The following is a 23,624-nucleotide window of genomic DNA, read 5'->3' on the forward strand; positions in this document are numbered from 1 at the left end:
ATCGGGATCAAAGCCAAACAGTATTAATTTTACGTTGCATGAAATTGAAATCGCATAATAGGTTTTAAGAAAAACAAAAATTTCATCCCAAAAAGACTTAATTTTTGGACAGTAAACCATAATGTGAGACCAATTGGCTGGATCACATTGAAAGCATCTAAAACAATTAGCGGACGTATTATCATACATTTTGGCGATAATTGCAGGACTCTAAAATATTTTCTCTTCTTCCTTTCGTTTCCTGCAGGTTGGTGTGCTTGGATTAAAGTTGCAGGGATCAGAATCATGTTTTAGGTCTGATCTAATTATTTTTTGCACTGCAGAGAATCTGGAAATTATTAAAAAATCACAGTTGATATTAGGCAGTATTTAATACTTCCCTAGACTGATGAAATGGCTGGTTCATAAGAATCTTGGCCAATATGTACTATGACACAGATACTGAATAGGTAAAACCCGTTGATACACCAGTCCTGTTTCTAACAAGTCAGTATTGAAAGCGGGTCACCTGCCAAACACCCCAGGACTCAAATGCATGGTGTAGTGACAGGTACCTGTGAAAAGAGTGCTATCACCATACACATGGGATAGTGGTGAAAACATGACAAGACATTTCTCATATCAACAAAATTCATAACTGCAAGGTATTCCATTGTTATGTGTGATAACTTCGGTAGTCCTGGCTTACTTTACTGCTGAGGGTTTGAGCTCATAGTTACTTTGGTAACAGCAACATTTAAAGTCCCAGAATACAATATAATTTCTGGTAAAAGTCAGGACTGATGTTTGAAACATTTGCCATGGAGACACTGGACAGTTATGAATATCTACACAATAGCAGCACCACCTAATGAAGTCAGGGAAAGAGTGCAAAAAGGCAGTGGCGTGATTGTCTAATGCATCGAGTTTCAGGTCCCTTAGAAAGTAGAACTACAAATTAATCTGATTTAATTCAACATTTTAAAGGTTTCACAAGTAACAATGCAGTTGATGGGGTTGAAGACCCCCTACAAAGTCATAATATTCTCCAAGGAGCAGGTGAATGACCCCCAGCGGTGTCCAATAATTTGTTTCTGAAAACATTTGGATATAGCACTCTTGCTTCTTGAATCCATGAATAGTCCTGTAAACCAGAAGGAATCCTGCCAGAGTGTGAGAGGTAATGAGATAAGAGAGAGGGTAATAAGATGTATGTGTGAGTGAGCGTGCAATACACATTCTTTTAATGCTAACAGTCTAATATAAGTCCAGTGGTCACTCTGGTGATGGGAAGACACTGCACACCCTGCATTATGTCTCCAACTAAATAGGTGCTTTATAACAATCTTTGGGGTGGAGAGGTAGGTATATGAATAAATGCTGATGAGCTCGGATTTCTAAAGGTTTGGAAAACACTGAGAAACCACCCTGAAATCCACACACATTTACACTGAAAAAAGGATAGCCTACATAATGATTAGCTTCTTTTACTGCTGAGGGAAGCAATATTTTCCATGTAAACACAAAAGATCTTCTCCAATTTCAAATGTAGGCACCTCTTTCTAATGCATTGGCAGAAAACGCTGCAAAGTGTATGCACCCATAGACCACCTGAAATGCTTTGCTCCAATAAATTTTGGGTGCATTAACTTTCTTAATCCCATTTTAGATAACGTCATGCCTAAGCAAATTTCATTGAGTTTTCCCGTCTCAAGAGAAAGATCCCTACTACTTAAGATCGTTGGTGCTACCATACACTCCCAGCTGCTCCCTATGCTCAAGTAACTTGTCGTAGTTCCTACGGTTAAGAGAGCTAGGCAAGATGGCCAAGCCTTTTCTTTTTGAGGCTAAAAGTTATGTAATTGTGTCCAGGCTGAGCTTAGATTGTGTTGTTCACTTTCAGTGTTCCGTAGGAAACTCAAAACCTGGCTCTTTTTAAACGCTGCCTCCTAAATCAGTCTCTACTGTGCTCCTTGGTACCTTATTGTAGCGTAGCACTGGGAAACCCATGGTTGGGTAGCGATGCGCTCTATTAATCTGAATAATAATAATAATAATAATATTAAAGGAAAGAGAAAAGTAACTTGAGAACAATATACATGTTTCACAGTGTAAATCCTGCATTTATAGCACTATTCCAGGAATACTCTGTGTCTAAAAGATAGGTACTATTTTAAGTTACACTTCTAGACAGGGAGCACAATATTAGGGTACCCTTTTAAAACATCTGGTGTCATAATAACCAATAATTGCCCAATAAATGCCTCTACAGCCATCCCCATTACAATTTCTTGGGTACTCTGACATCTGGTGTCCTGATGAGAACTACATCTTAGCGGTTTAAAAAAACTCTGAGCGAATGCCATCCATCCCATTCGTCGTCTCTCCTGCCTACCACCCCTTGAATCTGGCAATAATTATATCCAAATGCAGTGATTCGTTCAAAAGTAGGATTATGGTACAAGCTAAATGGCAAAGATGGGTATGGGTTGACAGTGAAAGAATTCCTAACAGACTGCAAGAGAAAGGGCCAAATGCACATTAAGAACCACCTCACCTAATGTTTTTGTAAGCACTGAAACTCCTATTGATGACAGATAATTGATATACCAATAACAGCGCTAAAATAGTGTTAACAATGATAGATACATGAATTACAATCAACACTATTCTACCGAATAAACCAGATCCCGAATAAAGGGTAATAATCCAGAAAAAGAAAAATACAAAGGTTCTACATACTTTTGAGATAGAAAGACATCATTAGCATAATTGACTACAAATTAAAGACCGAGATAAATAAAAAAAAAAAAAGAAGAAGCATAAATCTCTTCTGCAACAAACGTATAAATTTCAAGTGGATAACATTTCTTAACTTAAAAATACAGAAGAGCCCTTAAAGGATCGGCTGCAAGTATGCCTGACAAAAAAAATGGCAAAAGAGGCACTCAAAGCTGTTCTGCTAAATATAAGTCACGATAGGTGGGAAACAATCCTGAGAATGAACAGGTTTGACAAACACAGAGGCCCTGCAGAAATTCTAAATATGAAGAGTATGCTCTGTCTAAGTCAACTACAAATCAGTCTGTAGAGTAGTGTTTCCCCAAACTGTGGGTCGCAATCTAGTGGTGGGTCACGACCCAATGGTGGGTCACAAGACCTTTTTTGGTGGGCCCTGCAAGTCCAAGCAATAACAGGATGTACGTTGTTACAACGCCTGCTTTTACCACGCATGCTCATACAACGCAGGTTTTTCAACGGAAGTCGTTACAACGACTTGCGTTGGGGGGTGCTGGATAGTGAATAGTTTACTTTACTATTCCAACTCCAGTCTCCGTGGATAGTAGGGAAGGTGTTAGATAGTAAATTAAACTATTACCTATGCTAGAGCGCCCCCCAGTGCAATTCGTTGTAATGACTTGCGTTGAAAAACCTGCGTTGTAAAGGCACTGCGTGGTAAAAGTTGCGTCGTAAAGGATGTTTCCCCAATAACAAGCATTGAAAATGCAATAGTTCTCGCCTTTGATTAAGTTAAAGCCATTTGCTTTGCTAATGGTATTGTATAGCAAAGCAAATGGCTTTTACTAGACCTATTGCATTTTTAATGCTTGTTTGGTCCTTTTAACACCTCTAACTAAAGTCCACGGTTGGGTCACAAAAAGCCCAGTCCCCTTGATATGAACAGAGACTTTCTAACTTGCATGCAATCTCTTCCAAATTCCGGTCTGGAACTAAAGTGTCACTAAAACATATCCAGGAACCCAACTCCTCCCGGGAAGAGAAAATGTCCCCCAATGAGCAAAGAAATGCCTGTCTTCTCCAATGTTCTTGGAATTGAGCAAACTTTTGAGAATGAGAGGTGCATTCAAGGTATAAGAAATTTCACCCAGAAGCTTCATTGCCCACGTGTACTCAAAGCGCTTGTGGAAATCAATTTGCGGAGTTGAGATTTCTACCAACCCATGGGCCTTTTTGATCAAAATAAACATTTTATTCTCCGCTGTTAAATTGAATACCTGGTGTCAGCTGATTACACTGTTCTGGCATAGAATTAGTATTATCACAGCCTGGCACCGTTACCATGCCCTTTTCTAGGTAAAGTGATGTGTTGTGCCTTGAAAATATTTATGTGCCCATCACATTTTCGTGTCATAAACAAGAAGGCTGTGGTAACCGCGTGTTAGGAGCTGTATAACACAACGCAACGGCTTTCTACAGAAATATTTCCAAACCTCTCGCTTCTTAAACTTGTCTGCTACTATGACGCAATGCTTCTGGCTAAACTATTTTCTGAAATAAATCTGTAATAAATGAGTGACATTTAAAAGCTGAATGTTCAAAATCTCTAAACAACCTTCTGTTGGCCAGGGCAACGTTCTCACACGTGATGTTTTTGTCGAAAAATGTGTGGATAATGAGCTAATCAGAGATACGACTAAGGAATGTCGGGAACGGGTGAGGGCCACCGCGCACAACTGACTGGACTCTGAACTTCTCCTGTTTGCACGCTAGCTCACAAATGCTGCAAAAAAAAAATCATAGCTCTTTAAAGGGATACACCAATATCATAACACTGTAAAAAAATCAAATTATTATCAATACCTGCTTCGGTGTAGGTCTGGTTCCCACCCATGCTGCCTTTCTTCCTGTAGTAATGAATCTCCTATATTTGTAGCTCGTAAATGTGTTTAGCAAGATGCAGCTATCGATAGGGGTCCAATACCCACCTCCCACCTCCTCCCCATAGAGCCAAGAGTTGTTTCACCCCGTTAAACCTTTGTGCAGAGAAGTTGCCCAAACCCTGGGGTTTTTCTTAGTCACTATGTGCAGGCGAAAGGACGACAAGCGGAGGCCTTTGAGTCCCAGCTGAGCTAGGTTTGACGTGCAAAGGCTTGAGTGCATTACAGCGCTTTCTGCTCATCCCGCCTGACTCAGAGCTAAGCTGTGCAGTGAGGATGAGCAACTGCGGACACCGAGGGGCTGCGAATGGAGGGTCTGTCCCGGCTGCGCACGTCATCCTGCCGCAATTGTAAAACAAAAAAGCATTTGCAAAGCGTCAGCAATGATTAGGGCAGAAAAACCATACATAAATGTGCCAACAACATCAGAAACAATTAAATATTTTTAAAATTCGCATTGTGAAAGGCATAAACACTGCAAACAAGCTCAGTATCCGGACTGCGAGGAGACCTGGGAGGGCTGGGGTTGCCCGCGCATGCGCGCCATTCATAACTTTCGTTATGAGGAGTGAGCCCGGAGCCAAAGCGAGGCGCGGGAACCGAAGTCCCGGGTCCCTGAAGGGGCCTGGGGGAAGACCAGCGGATAGCACGGCGGGGCTCCCATGCCTAAGGGGAGAGCCCCGCGTCATGCTTGCAGAGGAGTTGGAGTGCAGAGATGACACCAGCGCAGCAACAAGAGCCCGTTGAGGTAAGGGGGGAGGAGTGTGTGTGTGTGTGTGTGTGTGCGTGTGTATATTTGTGTGTGTGTGTGTGTGTATGTGTGTGTGAGTGTGTGCTTGTGTGTGTGTGTGTGCATGCGTGTGTGGCTGTGTGTGTGCGCGCATGATTGAGAGAGGCGAGAGGCTGACTTGCGGGGAATGTTGAACAGGAGATGTGCAAGGCGCCGGGCTGGGCGTGCGCGCCCACGAGATGAAATCGCCGAGGGAAAGTGCGTACCCTTCCCCTGTCCAACATTCCCAGCAAGTGCACAACATAAGGTATTTCGCTGGATGCAGTGCGAAGCGCTGCTAACACCAGCGAGACCTAAAAAAAGATACCTTTAAACTCTGTATTTATCGTGTCACATTTCCCACGCTTTAAAGACAGAGATCAAATGTCAGGCTCCGTCTTCTAAAAAAATGGCTGCTTATTACTTTTACCATGGATTGGTGTTGACAAACTCATCTCACTTTGCAGTCAGAGAAAGACTAGTAAAATGAAATATGTGGCAATCTTGCTGGGATAAAACGTATGTGAAAGGAAAGGCTACAGGATGTAGGTTTGTGTAACACACAGCAAAATATAAATACCTGTAAGCGAACTTTACACATTCAGCAGTTAAGAAAGTAAAAATTAAGCACTTTTTTGTCATTGTGAAGTGCGATAGAAACAAAAATATTAATAGGAGCAAGACAAATCAAGGCACTTTACTTAATGATGCACAAATGATAAATATTTACTGAAAACCAAATTCTATGCATTTACATTTGTTTGAAATTTATTAGTAAAACTGTATGAAACTTAGTGGTAAATTCAATGGGAAATGCTGTGTCTGTAAATGACGGTGCGCTACCACAGGATGCTTTAAATGGATTAAAAAACCGCCCACCTCTTGTCCATTAAAGCTCGGTGAGTCGCAAACGTTTGACATTCTAAAATTTGGAATATGGTTCTAAAACGTTTAGGAAACACTGCTGAAGAGTGAATCTTTCAGCAGGATTTTTATTTTGTGTGTAGCATAAAGAAAACAAGCATTAGCATAGCCAATAGGTCTCTCCTTTGCAGCTTTATAATTGCTTAGCCGGAGCTTTTGGCTGTGCCAGTGTTTTTAAGCTATGTTGCAGAGCAGTGTAGGTGCTGTGCAGCATATTGAAAGGTTATTATAAAAAAGTGTTATAAGCATTTTTGTTAACTTATAAATAACTAATAAGACATTATTATCTAGGTGAGACCTAAAGCATTTGCAATGCAATCGGTCTAGCGTTGATGAAAGTTAGAGCTATTGGCTCTAACTTCCTAAAGGATATTGGGTTTTTACTAGAGAAGTCTAGAGGACTAAGAATGAGGAATTACCACTGGGAAGAGAGACAGCTGCAGTACTGTTAAGAGAACTTAGAATGAGGAATTACCAGTGGGACCAGAGACACAGCTGCAGCACTGTGTAGATGACTTAGAATGAGGAATTACCACCGGGACAAGAGAAGCAGCTGCAGCACTGTCTACAGGACTAAGAATGAGGAATTACCACTAGGAAGAGATACAGCTGCAACACTGCCTAGAGGACGTAGAATGAGGAATTATTACTGGGACCAGAGAAGCAGCTGCAGCACTGTATAGAGGACTAAGAATGAGGAATTACCACTAGGAAGAGAGACAGCTGCAACACTGCCTAGAGGACTTAGAATGAGGAATTATTACTGGGACCAGAGAAGCAGCTGCAGCACTGTGTAGATGACTTAGAATGAGGAATTACCACTGGGACAAGAGAAGCAGCTGCAGCACTGTCTACAGGACTAAGAATGAGGAATTACCACTAGGAAGAGAGACAGCTGCAACACTGCCTAGAGGACGTAGAATGAGGAATTATTACTGGGACCAGAGAAGCAGCTGCAGCACTGTATAGAGGACTTAGAATGAGGAATTACCACTGGGACCAGCAGCTGCAGCACTGTCTAGAGGACTAAGAATGAGGAATTACCACTGGGACAAGAGAAGCAGCTGCAGCCCTGTCTACAGGACTAAGAATGAGGAATTACCACTAGGAAGAGAGACAGCTGCAACACTGTCTAGAGGACGTAGAATGAGGAATTATTACTGGGACCAGAGAAGCAGCTGCAGGACTGGCTATAGGACTTAAAATGAGGAATTACCAACTGAACCAGAGAAGCAGGTGCAGCGCTGCCTATTGGTCTTAAAATGTGGAAATTACCAACGGGAACAAAGACACAGTGCAGCAGCACTGTCTAGAGCAGTTAGAATATGAGATATTCTGCAAATGCTTTGTCACTTAAAAGCAAGAAAAAACTTTTGAACAAGGTCTAAAATACAGTTCAGATGCAAGAAAATGTATTCACTAATAAAAAGGTGTGTATGGTATTTAGGAGCACTGAAAAAGGCATTGCTCCATTTAAAGCTTACACGGACTAATTCAACATGTACCGGATAAAACAATTGAAAGCATAAACTGGCATTAACAAAAAGGTTTTACAGAATGATGTAATGCAAGGCTTGTACATTACACTGTATGAAACAGCGGACCTTTTGAAAGTTCAAAAGAACATAATGCCCTGGATTTAATATTTACTCACATATGAAAAGGAAATTTAAAGTGGTGGAAAAAGAATGGGTAAACAAGCATTTGCAATGCAATATGTCTCGCATTAGGAAAGTTTGAGCTATTGGTATTGTAAATGACAATTTTTTAATTTATGTGTTAGTTTTGAAAATAGCGAATTTAATAGCTTTGTCATTTACAATGCCAATAGTTTTAACTTTCGCAAATGTGACACCTATAGCATTTTGTAATGCAATATGTGTTGTATTTACATGACTTAGATGTATTGATAATACAAATAGCAATAGCTTTACTTTTTTTAAACAATTAATAATTAAATAAAAGTTATTGTAATTTATAATGACAATATCTTAAACTTTTGTACATAACTTTTGTGAAGATTCTGTTCATTGTATTTTATTGTGACGAAAATCCAGGAACAGAAGTGAAATATTAACATCTTTTTGTGACATTTGTAATAAAGCTTGAAACATTGAGATAGCATATTTGAACCAGTTGTTGTTGAATGGTTGCACAGAATGATGCTGTGGTGGCGCTGAGTGATGTTTTGCTGGCGACGAGTGATGCTGTGGCGTTCAGTGATGCTGTGGTAGCGCATAGTGATGTTGTGGTGCTCCTGAGTGATGCTGTGGTGGTGCTGAGTGATACTGTGGTGATGCGATAGATAGAGTGAGTGTGATAGATAGATAGCGGGAGGGTGATAGAGTGAGGGCGATAGACAGACAGATAGATAGAGTGAGGGCGATTGATAGAGTGATGGCGATAGATAGATGGACAGATAGAGTGTATTTATGTTGCATTGAGTAGAGTGTAAGTATGAGGTGTGTAATTATATGGCACTGAGTGGTATTATATGGAGTGTATTTACATTTCATTGAGAAGAGTAATTATGTGGCGTCTAATTATGTGGCACTGAGTGGTAATATGGGGAGTGTATGTTGTATTCAGTAGAGTGTAATTATGTGGCGTGTAATTATGTGGCACCGAGTGGTATTTGGAGTGCATGTTGCATTGAGTGCAGTGCAATTATGTAGCATTTAATTATATGGCACTGAGTGGTATTGTTTGGAGTGTATGTTGCATTGAATGCAGTGTAATTAAGTAGCATATAATTATGTGGCACTGAGTGGTATTGTGTGGAGTGTATGTTGCATTTAATGCAGTGTAATTATGTCGCATATAATTATGTGGCACTGAGTGGTATTGTGTGGAGTGTATGTTGCATTGAGTGCAGTGTAATTATGTTGCATATAACTATGTGGCACTGAGTGGTATTTGGAGTGTATGTTACATTGAGTGCAGTGTAATTATGTGACGTGTAAATATGTGGCACTCAGTGGTATTTGGACTTTATGTTGCATTGAGTGCAGTGTAATTATGTGGCGTGTAATTATGTCGCAGTGAGTGGTATTCGGAGTGTATGTTGCATTGAGTGCAGTGTAATTATGTGGCGTGTAATTATGTGGCACTGAGTGGTATTTGGAGTGTATGTTGCGTTGAGTGCAGTGTAATTATGTGGCGTGTAATTAGGTGGCACTGAGTGGTATTTGGAGTGTATGTTGTGTAATTATGTAGCATATATTTATGTGGCAGAGTGGTATTGTGTGGAGTGTATGTTGTATTCAGTAGAGTGTAATTGTGTGCCGTGTAATTATGTGGCACTGAGTGTTATTTGGAGTGTATGTTGCGTTGAGCGCAGTGTAATTATGTAGCATATAATTGTGGCCGAGTGGTGTTGTGTGGAGTGTATGTTGGATTCAGTAGAGTAATTGTGTGGCACTGAGTGGTATTTGGAGACTATGTTGCATTGAGTGCAGTGGAATTATGTGGTGTGTAATTATGTGGCACTGAGTGGTATTCGGAGTGTATGTTGCATTGAGTGCAGTGTAATCATGTGGCGTGTAATTACGTGGCACTGAGTGGTATTTGGAGTGTATGATGCATTGAGTGCTGTGTAATTATGTAGCATATAAATATGTGGCACTGAGTGGTATTGTGTGGAGTGTATGCTGTATTCAGGAGAGTGTAATTGTGTGGCATGTAATTATGTGGCACTGAGTGGTATTAGGCATGTATGTTGCATTGAGTGCAGTGTAATTATGTGGAGTGTAATTATGTGGCACTGAGTGGTATTTGGAGTGTATGTTGCATTGAGTGCAGTGTAATTATGTGGGGTTGTGTGTGGGGTTGTGTGTGTGGGTGTGTGTGGTGGGTTTGTGTGTGGTGGGTGTGTGTGTGGGGGCGGTGTGTGAGGTGTGTGTGTGGGAGGGGGTGTGTGGGAGGTGTGGGGTGTGTCTGTTTGTGGGGGGTTGTGTGTGTGTGTGTGTGTGGGCTTGCGTGTCATTCTCTCAAGAAAAAACAGATGTAAGTGAATGTGTGAACATTAGTCAAAACAACAGTAAACAACAATGCGAAAAATACAAGCATGAAAAATGTGGAATCCATGAAGTTGCATAAAAAGAACGAGATAGCTACATTCCCTAAATGTGTAGTTCTCGTGGCCGCTAGCAGATGAGGTCTGTTGACGGATGGATTGCCTCCTGTTTCTTCCCCTTATGATGAGCAGGCGTGGAGAGCAACGTGCAGCAGAGCAACAGGCCAGAGGTTGGGGAGAAATTTTTGGGGAAAATCTAAAGAAAGCCAAGAACGAAGAAGCACTGGGCAGGAGGAAGGAGCAACAGAGAGCAGGTCTGGCGAGTGGAATAAAATGCAGCACACGAAGAAGAGAGAGCAAATGGGGCGAAGGGAGCAACATGGAGAGCTCAAGGCGAGGGGTGCATGACTTTAGTGGAAAGAAAGCTGCACACGAGCCCTCGTGTTTAGCGAACATGAAAAACTCCCTACACACAAAACATTAAAGCACTGTTCTTTAAAACTGTATTTATTGGTTTTCTTTCCTTTTTTAATATATTTATTTAATGGCAGCATCTTCTTTACGGAGCCGTCTAAACAGCAGCCCGGGCTGCACTGACCCATGGAACTTCAGGAAAGCTGAGCGTCACTATGAGGGTAGACCACCCATGCTGTGAACTGTCGGCAATGGAAAACAAGCTGCCTTTGAAAAATGACAGGCAGCCTGGGAGGGGGGCTGATTCTGTGGAGCGCGTGAAGTGGCTGGTGGAAAATGTCTTGCTTTGTGGGAGGGGTAGGGGAAGTGGGGCGCGCATGAAGAAGCGGACATCAAAGGAATGGTGGGAGGGAACGAGCATATGGGGAGTGAGCGATAACGAAAGTAAGAGGGTGGGCAGGAAGTGAGGCTGAGCGCGCGCTGGCGAAAGCAGTTCTTCGCGCTTGAATGCCTCACATGCACTGGCCATGATCCGCATTCTAGAGGTCTTTGGTAGACTTTTCTTTTCCCCTTGCTATAATCTCGCATAGAGATTGCTTACGCAATAGCTAGGCTCGACCTAAAAACAGGACCACTTCAGAGAGGTATCCGAGGGGTGGATGAATTAATAAGGATGATCATTTAATAGCATATAGAACCACCAGGTAAGGTACAATACCAAACTACAATAATCAGTGTCAATAATCTATTGCATCTACATGCACAGTAGATATCAAATGGGCCTGAAATACTTACAACAGGGTGAAAATAAAAAATATATATATACTAACTGTGTACATAGAAGCGATAATGAAATACAAGTAGGAGACATAAAAAGTGTGGAGAAGTGTGGCTCACCGATTAGAGCGGCAGACCCTGAGGCAGAGGTCTGGCCCGGGACCAAGGTTCAATTCCCGACGCGGCAGGGTCTTGGGCTCAATGTCCACGGACTCGATAATTCTCGCCTAGGTGCCTACTCTAATCATGGGTCCCACTCTGCAACTCTGGGCAATAGCTTGCTCAATCTCCACAACGGCCCCTAAAGCGCTAGCATGCCTGGCCTCACCTTGGAGGTGCCCAGTAAGGGGCATCTCACAGGGAAAGCCAGGAAGGGTTCCACAGCGGTATACAGCGCCAAGATACCTTCTAGGTGATAGTGCGCTTTACAAGTATACACACATTACATTACATTACAAAAAGGTTTAAACCTGTGAAATGTGTTTGTCTAGCACATATTCTTAGGTGGTCTAATCACAAAAATGTCATGAGAAGAAAAGGTCCAGAAGTTCATACAGGTGCTTGAAACCAGCACGGTAACCTACCTTCAACAAGTTAGCCGGGGTGTATGTAACAGACCTTGTCCAACGGTACTCCCCCCCCCCCCCCACTTCCCCCCCCCCCCCCCCCCCCCCCCCACGTGCAGGTCAACGTCAAGGGTGAGATACAAGTGTTCTAAAACACCGTACATACATTTTCATACTTTCTCAATATTTCATGTGATGCAAAACCGAGTGGGTATTGTGTGGCAGAAGTGATAACTGTGAAACTAGGAATATAGCACACAAGAGAGGTGGCAAACTACACTAAACTTGTTCTTTTATCCAACAAAAGTCATATTTATAATTTACCATTTCCTAGCAGATTTGACTTCTTAAATCACAGGACCTGAACAGGAGGCAGGCTGTACGAATTGGTATAGTTATGTAGAGAAATGTAGTAGCAAATTGTGTCAGAGCGTACTGCGGAATCAAATACTGTTTCTACTGCTGTAAATTGAAAATTCGGCTAGCTTTTATCTCAAAAGGTGTGTTTATTTAGAAAAGATTTGTGATTAACTCCAGGAGTGTTGTGACATGCGCTTGATGCATGTTTACCAATACATATATTAAAGAAAGAACATTTATGTGTGGTCGCATTCCGCTGCAATCAGTGCTAGAAAAAATAAAACCCAATAGAGAGAAGTGGACAAATCTAAAAGTTCACATCAACCCAGTAACAGCACAGAGTCAGTTTCCTTTGGAAGCTGTCCAACTCTCACCTTCGCCCTGGGTTCAAAGGACTTCTTTTCTTTCTATATTTACATTCCTACAGACAGATTTATGTTTTTTGGGTTCTACATGCAGGCAAGGTGGAGTCGGACAATCAAGCTGCAGAGTTTATTAAAAGAAGGACCAACTCAAATTTGGAGGAGCGCAAACTCAGCCATGATTTTCTACCTTCTTCAAATGGTAGCAGACATAACACATGTTCCTAGTATACCAAGATGGCTGATCTGTACTTGTGAATTTTGCCATGCATATTTTTTCTCTTAATTTGCTGGACTAAATTTGAAATTGGTTTTAAAGTATATTACTCAGTACTTGTATAAACTCGGAGGCATCGAATACACTCTGGTATACTAGATGAGAACATGTGTTTTTTCTAAGAGTAACATATACGTTCTGCACAATACAAAATTAAGATGGAAGCTACTTAGTGCAAAAGATGCACAACCCAATTTTCCAAATGCATTTGCAAATGCTATCCAGTGGAAAAACTACATTTACAGCACTAGAGTGGAGGAAATACACATTTGGCACTGATTGGCAATTGCAAATTTTGTTGAAAAAAATGCTCTACACCAGTTATACACTAAACAGTTTGGCTCCAGGAATGTGCCAGTTTAACAGAAAAGATTCAAGACCGAGAACAGTCAGAACGTTCTAAAACTAGACACTGCTTTCAATGTGAGGACACCAGCAGGTTACCGGAAGTTACTGGGAAGTTTACAGTGGTTTTTAATTCTTGCCAAGCAGCGCGCATGCGCTGCTCTGCGAGACTTATTGTAAGGGCTTCAAAAAGCACACCAAACACGCTTGTGTGTGTGTGGCCTATTGCTTGCGGTTACCCGCACGGCGCCTTATGTTTTGAATTATCGTGCACGGACAGTTGCGCGATAATTCAAAACATAAGGCCTGGTGCTCGCTATCGCGCACCACTCGCAGGACGCTGCATTCCTTGAATTCCTTGTTAGATCTTTGTGAACGTGATAGCCACATTTTACATTTGCTGACGGCGAACGGTTGCTTAATGTATTCGTTGGGTTTATTTTATAGCTAAGGGCAGCGTTTTGCTGGTACTCTGTGTTCGACGTGCTTGCCTTGAGGAAGTTGGGTACTTTTAATCACGGTGGGAAAACCCGAGCCACATGAAGTTGATGACATGGACTTCACCATGAACAGACTGTGGAGCCGGTGCGCCTTGTCACGGAGATTTAACCTTTTGTTCCTTCGGTGGAATTAAGATAAAACAGCTGTATCTTTAAGCTAGGTTTCCCGTCTCCTGCTGCGGATTAGTTAACGCTCTTAAGCGTCTAATCAAAGGAAGAGTAACTTCGGTAAAGCACTAGTTTGGTGTTTTAGTTTTTTATGCCACTCGTGCCGCCTAGTGGTTAGATCTGGAATAGTTTTCACAAGTCTGATGAATAATCCTGCTGTCGGACACTTTTGTTTCTGGTCTCTACGAATAGTAGCTCTGTAGAGTGTGGTGACACAGCCCAAGTGTATACATAGTGTTTCTGACTTCATAAAATATTTTCGAACAATAGAGTTCAGCAAACCGTTGTGCCCGACTCCAATTTGTAGAGGTGTGCTAAGCTTTTCTTACGTGCGCGTAGTTTTGTGCACTTCTCCATGCAGATGCCTATCTATGTATGCACTATGCCGACGTATAACTTTGTCTCGATTATTAGGTGCCAGCCAATCACTTTTTAAACAAGTCTTTGTGATCTGGATTCCGACTTCAGTACATTTTGCCCCTTCAAGTTGTATTTTTTATTTCTTTCAACAGTAACTTGGAGAATGGCATAGCGCCTACTTGTATTTCATGTTGTTGAGGCATTGCACATTTTCAGTTCCTTTTGGTTTTCTATTATAAAGGTTTTGATATGGAAGCTTGCGGTTTCATGTTAAATATGTAATAATAAAAGCGTGACACTAAAAAACGTAATGGAAATCACCAGTAAGCATTTGCTGGCGAAATAGATGAAAGATACTGCCATCACAACAGTATTCGGAGTTCTTTTGCATTAATATGATAAGCAATGATGCTCACATTATATGAGAGCAGGTCCTTCTCAGCCACCGCCACCCCCCCCCCCCTGGTTTACTTTGTCTGCATTCTTGCCTTCTAATGGTGTAATTATGGGGTCAGGTCAAGCCATCTAATATCTATGGCAGTTGCCAAGGGAAATCGAAATACTTGTGATATGTGTTTGCTCTGTGTGTGCCTCCCCACACCTGCTGTTGCATTAAGGAGTTTGTGGGTGTGAGAGAGATTATTCTTATTTTAAACAGTCTTTTACTCAAACTGTGCGCTTCTTGAGATAACATTCCACTTGTTAAATTTAACAATAGCATTAGCTAAACACTTATAAAGTCCCAAAGGCGAGACCTATTGGCTCTGTCAGTGCTTGTTATTGGAAGCAATCTGTAGGTCGACCCTCCAAAATGAGACTGGATGTTCTTGGAAATGGGCCCTTGGGGAGATGGGTGGGCATACTGACCTCTATGGTATTTTCCAATCTGTTTTAGCAGCAAGCAGTGTTCACGAATCCCCTGGAGCAGTCACCTAATGCACTTAAGTACTCACAGATTCACAAGACATACCTTGATACTAAGGTGCACCAGTGACTGTTTTCATCGCTGATCAACTTTTGCTTCTTGCCCGGCAACTTGCGGTTTCCGGCCAGAGCCACCCCACTCTCAGACATGCTCCGATTTCTAGACTGCAGCCCATTCTCTGTTCAACCAATGGAGGCCCTGCAGCGTTTGTCGAAAAAGCCAGTCTATCCACACAGAAATAAGTTTTTTTCTTAAACAAAAGATCGTCATGTTGTAAAAAATGCAGCGGCCGTACAGAACCTGGTTCAGACCGGGGGCTGCGCTTTGCTGGGAGGCTTCAAGGGAGCACCGGAGGGGGGTGGTTTATAGGACCGACATGGAGACTGTGGGAGCCGCCATCTTAGGAGAGAAGAGCTGCCTGCCGTCTGCCCCGCTGCCTACGCTTGTCCGTCAGCAACAGGAGTAAAACTGACAACAGGGGGGGGCGGGAGCGCTCATGCACAGAGATAGGAGCAGCAACATAAATATAGCAAAGGAATACGAGAGCGGTGAAAAACAGTATAATTTAAAAGTGCTTGCACGCGAGCGCAAAGGGAACAACCTATGCAACCGCTCCTGTGCAAGCAGTGGATGTCCAACTAGCGGTCAGACCAACACGCGCATATTATTAAGCCTGGGCCAGAGAAGCATCAAGATACGTCAGGGAACCAATCAATAAAAAAAAAGTGCACAGAATAAACAAATAAATAAATCAAAAAGTAAGGGCACGCTTAACACAGCCAGTCGCCAGGAAAGTAAAAACACACCCAAAGGCGGGACAAAAACCAGCATTTCACCAATAAGATTAAAGCATTTTTGAAAGGCACATGAAACAACAAATGGAAAGTGGTGGCATGGTCTAACCTCAGAGAGGGATAACAGCATGCATCGCAGAGCAGCGCATGTGCGTTGCCTCTAAGCTCGACCAAAAAATCAAGTCAGCAATCATCAGCAAGACGCCTTATGGTCATCATGGGTAACTAAAATTGTATCTATTAAAAATTGTACAGTGGAAGCATCAATTTCCATAAGATCAAGTTTACCAGTGGTAACACAACAGTTACATCAAATCAAGTTTCTAAAGGCACCATTAATTTACAATATAACTACATCAGTGCACCTCAAACAGCACCCTTTTCCCATGCTCATCACCCAAGATAGCACAGACTAAAAAAGCGCTTCTCATTAAATACTTACAGATAGGCAACAATGCACCGTCTATTTCGCAGCAAGCAACAGTGACGAAATTTAATTGTTGGAATCAGGTCACTTCGCCCTTCCGACTTGGCTTCATTGCTGGAAGAGGGAAAAGTTGTTCATGTTAAAGGAATAAGATACTTTCAAATAACACTACAATAGCCTCTAGATTCCTTGATTGCACCAAAGTGAAAGGAAAAGTCAGCTTTTAAGAACAGGCTCAGCCTATACAAGGTCGCCATTTTTAGGTGTAATCCTATCAGTCAGCTGTAAAGACATATTAAGGACATGCTGAAAGCTTACCTAGGAATGCATTCCGCCCATTGTTAACCATTGGCTTTCTGTTTTGTCATTCACAGTTGCTTGCTTTCCATTTGCTGTCTCTATTTGTTTTTGCCTGTCCAAAATGTCTTTGTCCCTCCCATGCAGCATAGACTCTTTACCACTTCTTTGATTGGCTCCTTCTATTCTACCAGGAGTGCTTGCTTTTCAATTTTTTTTCTCTCTTTCCTAAAGCATTCTGTGAGAGGGCATGTTTTGCCCAGCTGTCTCCCGTATATGTTTCTCAATGCCACCCCAACACAGTTAAGCAACATACAGAACATGAATTGAGAATATTTTGTAATGTACACTTCTGCAATACTGAGTGAGCAAATAATGCATTTAAACTCTTTAGAAAGTACTATGTTGCTCCTTTGTACCCGCCCTTTAGTTTCCAGTCAGAGCACCGTTTGTTATTTTAAGATTGTCATCATGTTTCACTGGCCTTGGAGGGTTTGTCTCACAGAGTCCTACCCTCTTGGCGTACCCTTAAGTTCGCAGCCTAAGAGCTGAAGGAAAAATATGGGTCTGAACCACCCCCCTAAAGATCAGAACAAGAAACCTAAGCCCTTTCTAGGTCTCGCCTAGCGACGTAGCGCATGCGCTGCTCGTCTTAGCGAGACCTATTGTCGTCAGTTTTGCTAGAGAAGGGGGACAGGAGATGTGCACGCGCCCGGACAGGCGATGTGCACGCTTTCACTTTCCCAATTTCATCCAATGCCGCTCCTATTTGCTTTCCCAGCCCACGCTGGGACGCGAGCTTGCACTTTCACTTTCCCACTTTCATTCAATGCCGCTCGCACTCGTGCCCATCTTCTGTCCCTCTTTATCTCCTGCTCACTGTGTCTGCGCGGACAGGAGACGTGCACTCGGAGACAGCTTGTTTAAGGCGCTGCACGTCGCTGCAGCGTGATCTCCGAATGATCTGCACAGTGACACATTCTGCTAGCGTCCCCAGTGTTTCCCAAACGTTCATTCCGCAAGTCTCTGGAGGGCAGGGCATGTCACAGAGGAAATCCAGGGTGCCCTGGTGCTCGGAGGTACAGCTTGACTCAGAGCATCTGTAATGCGCCATATTTTTCCAGCCTCCGCGGGTACAGGTCTCAGCCCTTTGCCTGTTGGAGAGAAGTCTGTGTTGGGGGATATCACACATATGACCTCTCACAGGGGATGTCTCAGTTCTCGTGTTCTTACAAGCCCTTGGTGCAGCGAGAGAGAGCTGGGCTGTGAGACTACAGGCCAGAGCGCTGCGCAGGCCCAGATGGCTTTTCCAGTCAAACGGTCTCGGGAATCCTTCTCTCATGCAGTAAGAGGACCAGCCCAGAAGTATAACTCCAAACTGACACTCCTGGTGCATGGGGACAGAGCTGAGCTCCGAAGTGGGAGGACTGAGCTCAGCCTGGAAGTGCCTATTTCAGCTCTGTATCTAACCGCACTTTGCATACTGGGACTTCACCCCGTACTTAGAACCGGAAAGGGTAAACTACATGTCCCATAATCAGGACCTCTAGACTTATGCGATTGTGAGGCCACTGCGTTTTTTGCGTAATTTTGGATTTGCGCATTTGTCAGAAAATCCATCATCTGTTTCATAATATGTAGATTCTAATTGCTAAATCACAGCGACATGTGTTGCTATGTAGTGGAAGGCCCTTGGCAAAGGTTGCCTTGTCACCTTTCTGTAGCTTTTTACAATAGTTGGTAGTTTAATTGGTACTAATGAGGTGCAACCTATGCACAGACCATGTTAGCAACTGTAACAAGCATTTGCAATGCAATAGGTCTTGCATTTACGAGTTTGAGCTATTGACATTGCAAATAACAATGCCTTTGATTTTTGTTTTCGTTTTAAAAACATAAATAAAAGGCATTGTCATTTTCAATGCCAATAGCTTATACTTGCGTCACAGCAGACCTATTGCATTGCAAATGCTTGTTTACTTCCTCACCAGCTGATACACAGGAGAAGAGGCAGTAGCCTTTAGTTTGTTATATAAATGAGATCAGGATCGAGGGGGTGTCACCTATGGAGACCTCCATGGGAGTAAAGCACCTGCGATGGGAAGGGCAACTACTGTCACATTACCATTATAGCAAACGTGCCGATATGTGTCTGTGGTGTAACATTACCACTATAGCTATCCTTACATGAGAGGACAGTAAAATAAGACAAGCAATGCATTTATTTGTTTCAAGCACAAATATAAAGACTGTAAATGTTATCAAAATGTCATATCAAGACTATAATAGTATCCTCTAGACAGAAGTCATACTTAAAAAAACGATTATTTACTGTAATAGTAAACGTTATCTGAGCGTTGGCAGAGGTGCAGAGTGCCATGACACTCCTAGGAGTATTAGAGCACTATATAAATGTGCTCTCATTCATTAAATTGGTTATATGTTATACTAATAACCATTTTAAATGTAATGATACTCAATTTAACTACCTCGGAACCATGGAAGGATCAATTTCTTTTACTCATGATCTCCTGATCACAGCATGTCTCGGCACAAGCGTTTAAGCTATTAGGGCATCATGCTTGCTTTCATTATTATTTTTTTTTTTTTATAAGAACCAAGCCATGTGTAGTGTTGGTGCATAACAACCAGGACTCACTGCAGGGGATTCGATCTGTTTACACTTGGCTGGTACTGTGAGTATCATTTATAAGAAACTTCAAGTAAATTAAGTTTATTCAAACATAAATCACAGCATACAATTGGCAGGTATTAAGTCACACATGGTACATATTTGGAGAACAGTAACAGTTTTATTGCTTGGGCCACTTCTGTATTACTTTATGATGCAAATATGAACATGTTGTGTATACCCACAGAATAAGAGCCTTATTCTTACATCTGAAATATTCTAAATTTCATCACGCTAGTAACAGCAGATGTCAGGCATTACAAGGACATTAAATAGCAATTTCACTTTGTTAGCTAACACAATGCATTACAAAGAACTCAGAAGAAATACCCATGTCATGAGTGTTGCGTAAACAAAGGCTTTGGCTTAGCTCTACAACATTTGACTTTCCCACGTATGGGTGTCTGAAATTAGTTCAGTGTATCAACGCTTGAGCGTCAAAATACAAGTTGTTATAGGTCCACATAACTCCACTCAACACATAGTTGATGTGGTGTCTGAGACTTTCTGGGTTATTAACAGTTCCTTAGTAAATAAGTAGTCAGGGACGCAGTGGTAACTGAAACCCAATTTCGTTCTTTAGAATATCACACACCAGATCTGCCCTAAGACATTTTATATTTACAGTCTCAAATAACCACACAGAAATATTATTAAAACAGTGCTGATTCAGGTCTCTAATGAGAATAATATGAACGTTTCTAAAAGAGTTGAAATGTCATTTGGCAATCGAACACTCTAAAGACTGCTTCTAAGCGCTATGCTACGAGCATTGAGTAGCTTAACTTGGATTTAGTTTCTTAGGATTCAACATACTGCATACCGTTTGCAGCGAGAAGAACAAGTTACTTACCTTCAGTAACAATGTATCTGGTAGAGACATAGTCTAGCCGCAAATTCCTTAACTTAGAATATCCCCAGGCGTCAGACTGGTCTGGAATATTTTGCGCAGCAGCACCTCTGCGCGCCGGGTGGCAGCACGGTATGGCTCCGCCCTGACCTCGTCCATGGATGCGACATCAGCGGAGCCATATATGCCCCTCCCCAGCACATCGACATCAGTTTTCGTCAGAAGACTTTTCCGCGTCACAACACGAAGCCATCACCAAAAACTGCAAAAATATGGGAACAGTGTGTAGAAAAAGAAAAAACAAGGTATGGTGAATAAACATCACCATGGAAAGACAGTGCCAAACACTGTGTAGAGTAAACTGAGGGAAGGAAAGGAGCACCACTCTGGTACGAACCCCCGCAAGTGTAAAGTCCTAACCTCCCCCGGAGGTAGAAGAAGATGCAGAGCATAGGCAGGATAGAACCCTTGGCCTGTGTGTGCCTGTGCTACCAGAGGCACAAGACCCACCATTGAGCTACAGCTCCTCGGTGAACCATCACAGCAGCCGGCAGAAAGGCTGCAACCACAAGAAACAACAGTGAAGGACAACCAGTCCAGAACCCAGGAGCAAGGACAAAATACCATAAAGCGTCACCCAAAAGGAGACGTCAAATCCAAATAAAGGATCTGCCGAAGGCAGCTTTGTCAGAATCTGCAACCGCTAGAGTGCATGGGAGACAAGAGACCTCAAGCGGTTGAAGAAGATAGAAGGTAGAATAAGACTCACCTCGGACAATCCAGGGTAGGGGTTGTAAAGGACACATGGCATATGAGCATACCGTCCAATCACAAGAATGGGCACAGCAAAGCCATGAAACTGATTGTAGGATTGCGAGTCGGAGTGAAGAGGAAACGTCACCCCGCAGAGGAATAAAGCCACCCAAAGGGAGGCGAAGGCAAGAAGCCCAACCTGAAAAGGTTGTCGCAGGACGGGGAGGACGGGTGAGCGTTAAGGAATCTGCGGCTAGACTATGTCTCTGCCAGATACATTGCTACCGAAGGTAAGTAACTTGTTCATCTGATAGAGAAGTCTAGCCGCAGATTCCTTAACTTAGAATAGATACCAAAGCCATACCCATAGAAGAGGCGGTACTGCGACTAAGCACCACTAAGGTCCAAAAAGGACCTAGCGGTCAATAACATGGCCAAAAGAGTGTCGTCAATCAAAGGACCAAACACATTGGGGACAAAAATAACAGCGCAGCCAACCATCAGACCCCTATGCGATGAAGAGAGCAGGAGTCAAGGGGAGGCTAGGGCACCACAGCCCATCCAGAATAATACGAAAACCCCCACATGTAGGGTATTAGAGAAGGAAAACACCAAGCCAGAACGCTCGTGCCTAATGGAAAAAATGCCGAACTTCGAAATAAAACAAAAAGGCATGAAGGATCCACAGTATCCAAGGTGTCGACAAAAAGCCAGAGATAGCACCAGCAAAATCACTTGAACAGCGTAAAACACTGTTAAACCTGCACCCGTAAAGATACGAAGGCAAAAGGACACTGACACCTGCCCAGCATGGGCCGACATGGAAGAAAAACACACCTAGTAGAAACTGGCATTAAAAAAAGAGTTCAGCACCTCGCAGGAAGTAGAACTGAACCTTATGGCGTGAAAGAACCGCATGATGCCGCAGCCAACAGAGCCAGCCCAAAGGACTGGATAAGTGGTATGGTGGATAGAACGCCCCCACATGTTCCACAGAGGAAGAGTACTGCGGAGACCCTCACCCGACATGTGGAGAGCATTGAAAGGATGCCCATTCACAGCCCAAAAGACGCTCAGATGCGGCCAGAAGTAACACCAAAAAGCAAAACAGTAGGAACAGCTGAGATGCGCCCAATAGCAAGAAAACAATGGGCCGCACAAGTCTTGAGAAACAACATGGTGCAGAAACAGCCTCAAGAAGATGCTGAAACCCGGCCAAACCCAGGCACTCGGGTAGGCTTAAAAGTACTGCAGCTATACAGAAAGTGGAACTAGACTATGCTATAAACAGCGTCTGCCGTCAGTCCGGAAGAGAGAACAGTCCTCTGGCAGGACAATTTAAAAGAAAAAACGAGCCTAACAAGGGAGTACTTAGGACCAACTCACGGGTCCTAGACGCCAGGAAGAGCGGAGTTCAAGAAGAACCAGCTCCATGAGTCCGCCACATTTAAGAATGCCAGTGGAACGTAGAAATCCCTGCACTAAAGCAGCGGGAATGTGGGGAAAACTGCTGAGGAATAAGCCAGAAGGCTATAACAACCTACAACAAAGAGGTCCACGGCAACTCCCTACTGGGGAGAACAACCCAGGAGGGGCTGGCACCAAAAGAAAATAGACCACATGACAAAAGCAGAATGCTAGACCATGCGAGGTAATTACCACACAGCATAGACCTAGACCCGAAGTCTAAGCACTACAGACAATAGGGCGATGCGACCCTGCGGAACACAGTAAAAGGAGGTATACAAGTCCCAGAGGGATACCTATAATGGAAACTCCACAGGAGCGTACGAAGGGAAAGGCAGATACTTGCCACCAGCCAAAACCCCACATAGGGCAAGGGTCAGCCCCTGGCAAGAAGGGGGGGGTCCACCGGGCAAAACAGACAGTCAGAGGACTTGAAAACAAAAACAACCCAGCCATACGGCTATACAGACAAAATGGAGACATCAACCTGCCTCTGATAATGACTGGTCCGTAAAGGAAGACTGTGACCAAGAAGAAAAGTCAGCCAGTCAGTGGCACAGCAGAATTACGGTAGCCCTGACAGAAGCCTGGAGATCGCAGAGTCAGCGTGGGACTCAAAAAAGTATTTTCCGTTAAATGGCATGTCTTGGAGGCTCTCCCGAATATTATCAGGGAAGCGACTGTCATGCATCCAGGCATGACAGCGCAGAGCCACCGACCGTACAAGAGCACGGTACACAGAGTCTGTGGTATCCAGGGAGGAGCGTATGGTAAAATGGGCCATTTCCTTACCGTGAAGGACAAGACGGAGTAACTCCGGGGCGCAATTACTCCGGAAAGGCAGGAAGAAGGTTAGCCACGGAGTCCCAGAGTGCGGAGGACGTACGTGCAAACACGTATGTAGTGTTTAAAGCGCAGATGGCC

At 43.1% G+C, this 23,624-nt stretch overlaps 1 protein-coding gene across 2 annotated transcripts in view; it reads right to left on the reverse strand.

The window, feature by feature from the left end:
• GINS1 (GINS complex subunit 1) overlaps positions 1 to 23,624 on the reverse strand; it is a 344,403-nt gene that overhangs the window by 173,211 nt on the left and 147,568 nt on the right. For both annotated transcript variants that reach the window (XM_086927200.1, XM_086927199.1), the window contains exon 3: positions 16,657 to 16,755. In XM_086927200.1, the coding sequence (XP_086783326.1) occupies positions 16,657 to 16,755 (99 nt within the window). The remainder of the gene's footprint in view (positions 1 to 16,656; positions 16,756 to 23,624) is intronic.

The sequence above is a fragment of the Lissotriton vulgaris genome, chromosome 6 (assembly GCF_964263255.1).
Source record: "Lissotriton vulgaris chromosome 6, aLisVul1.2, whole genome shotgun sequence".
NCBI classification, from domain to species: domain Eukaryota; kingdom Metazoa; phylum Chordata; class Amphibia; order Caudata; family Salamandridae; genus Lissotriton; species Lissotriton vulgaris.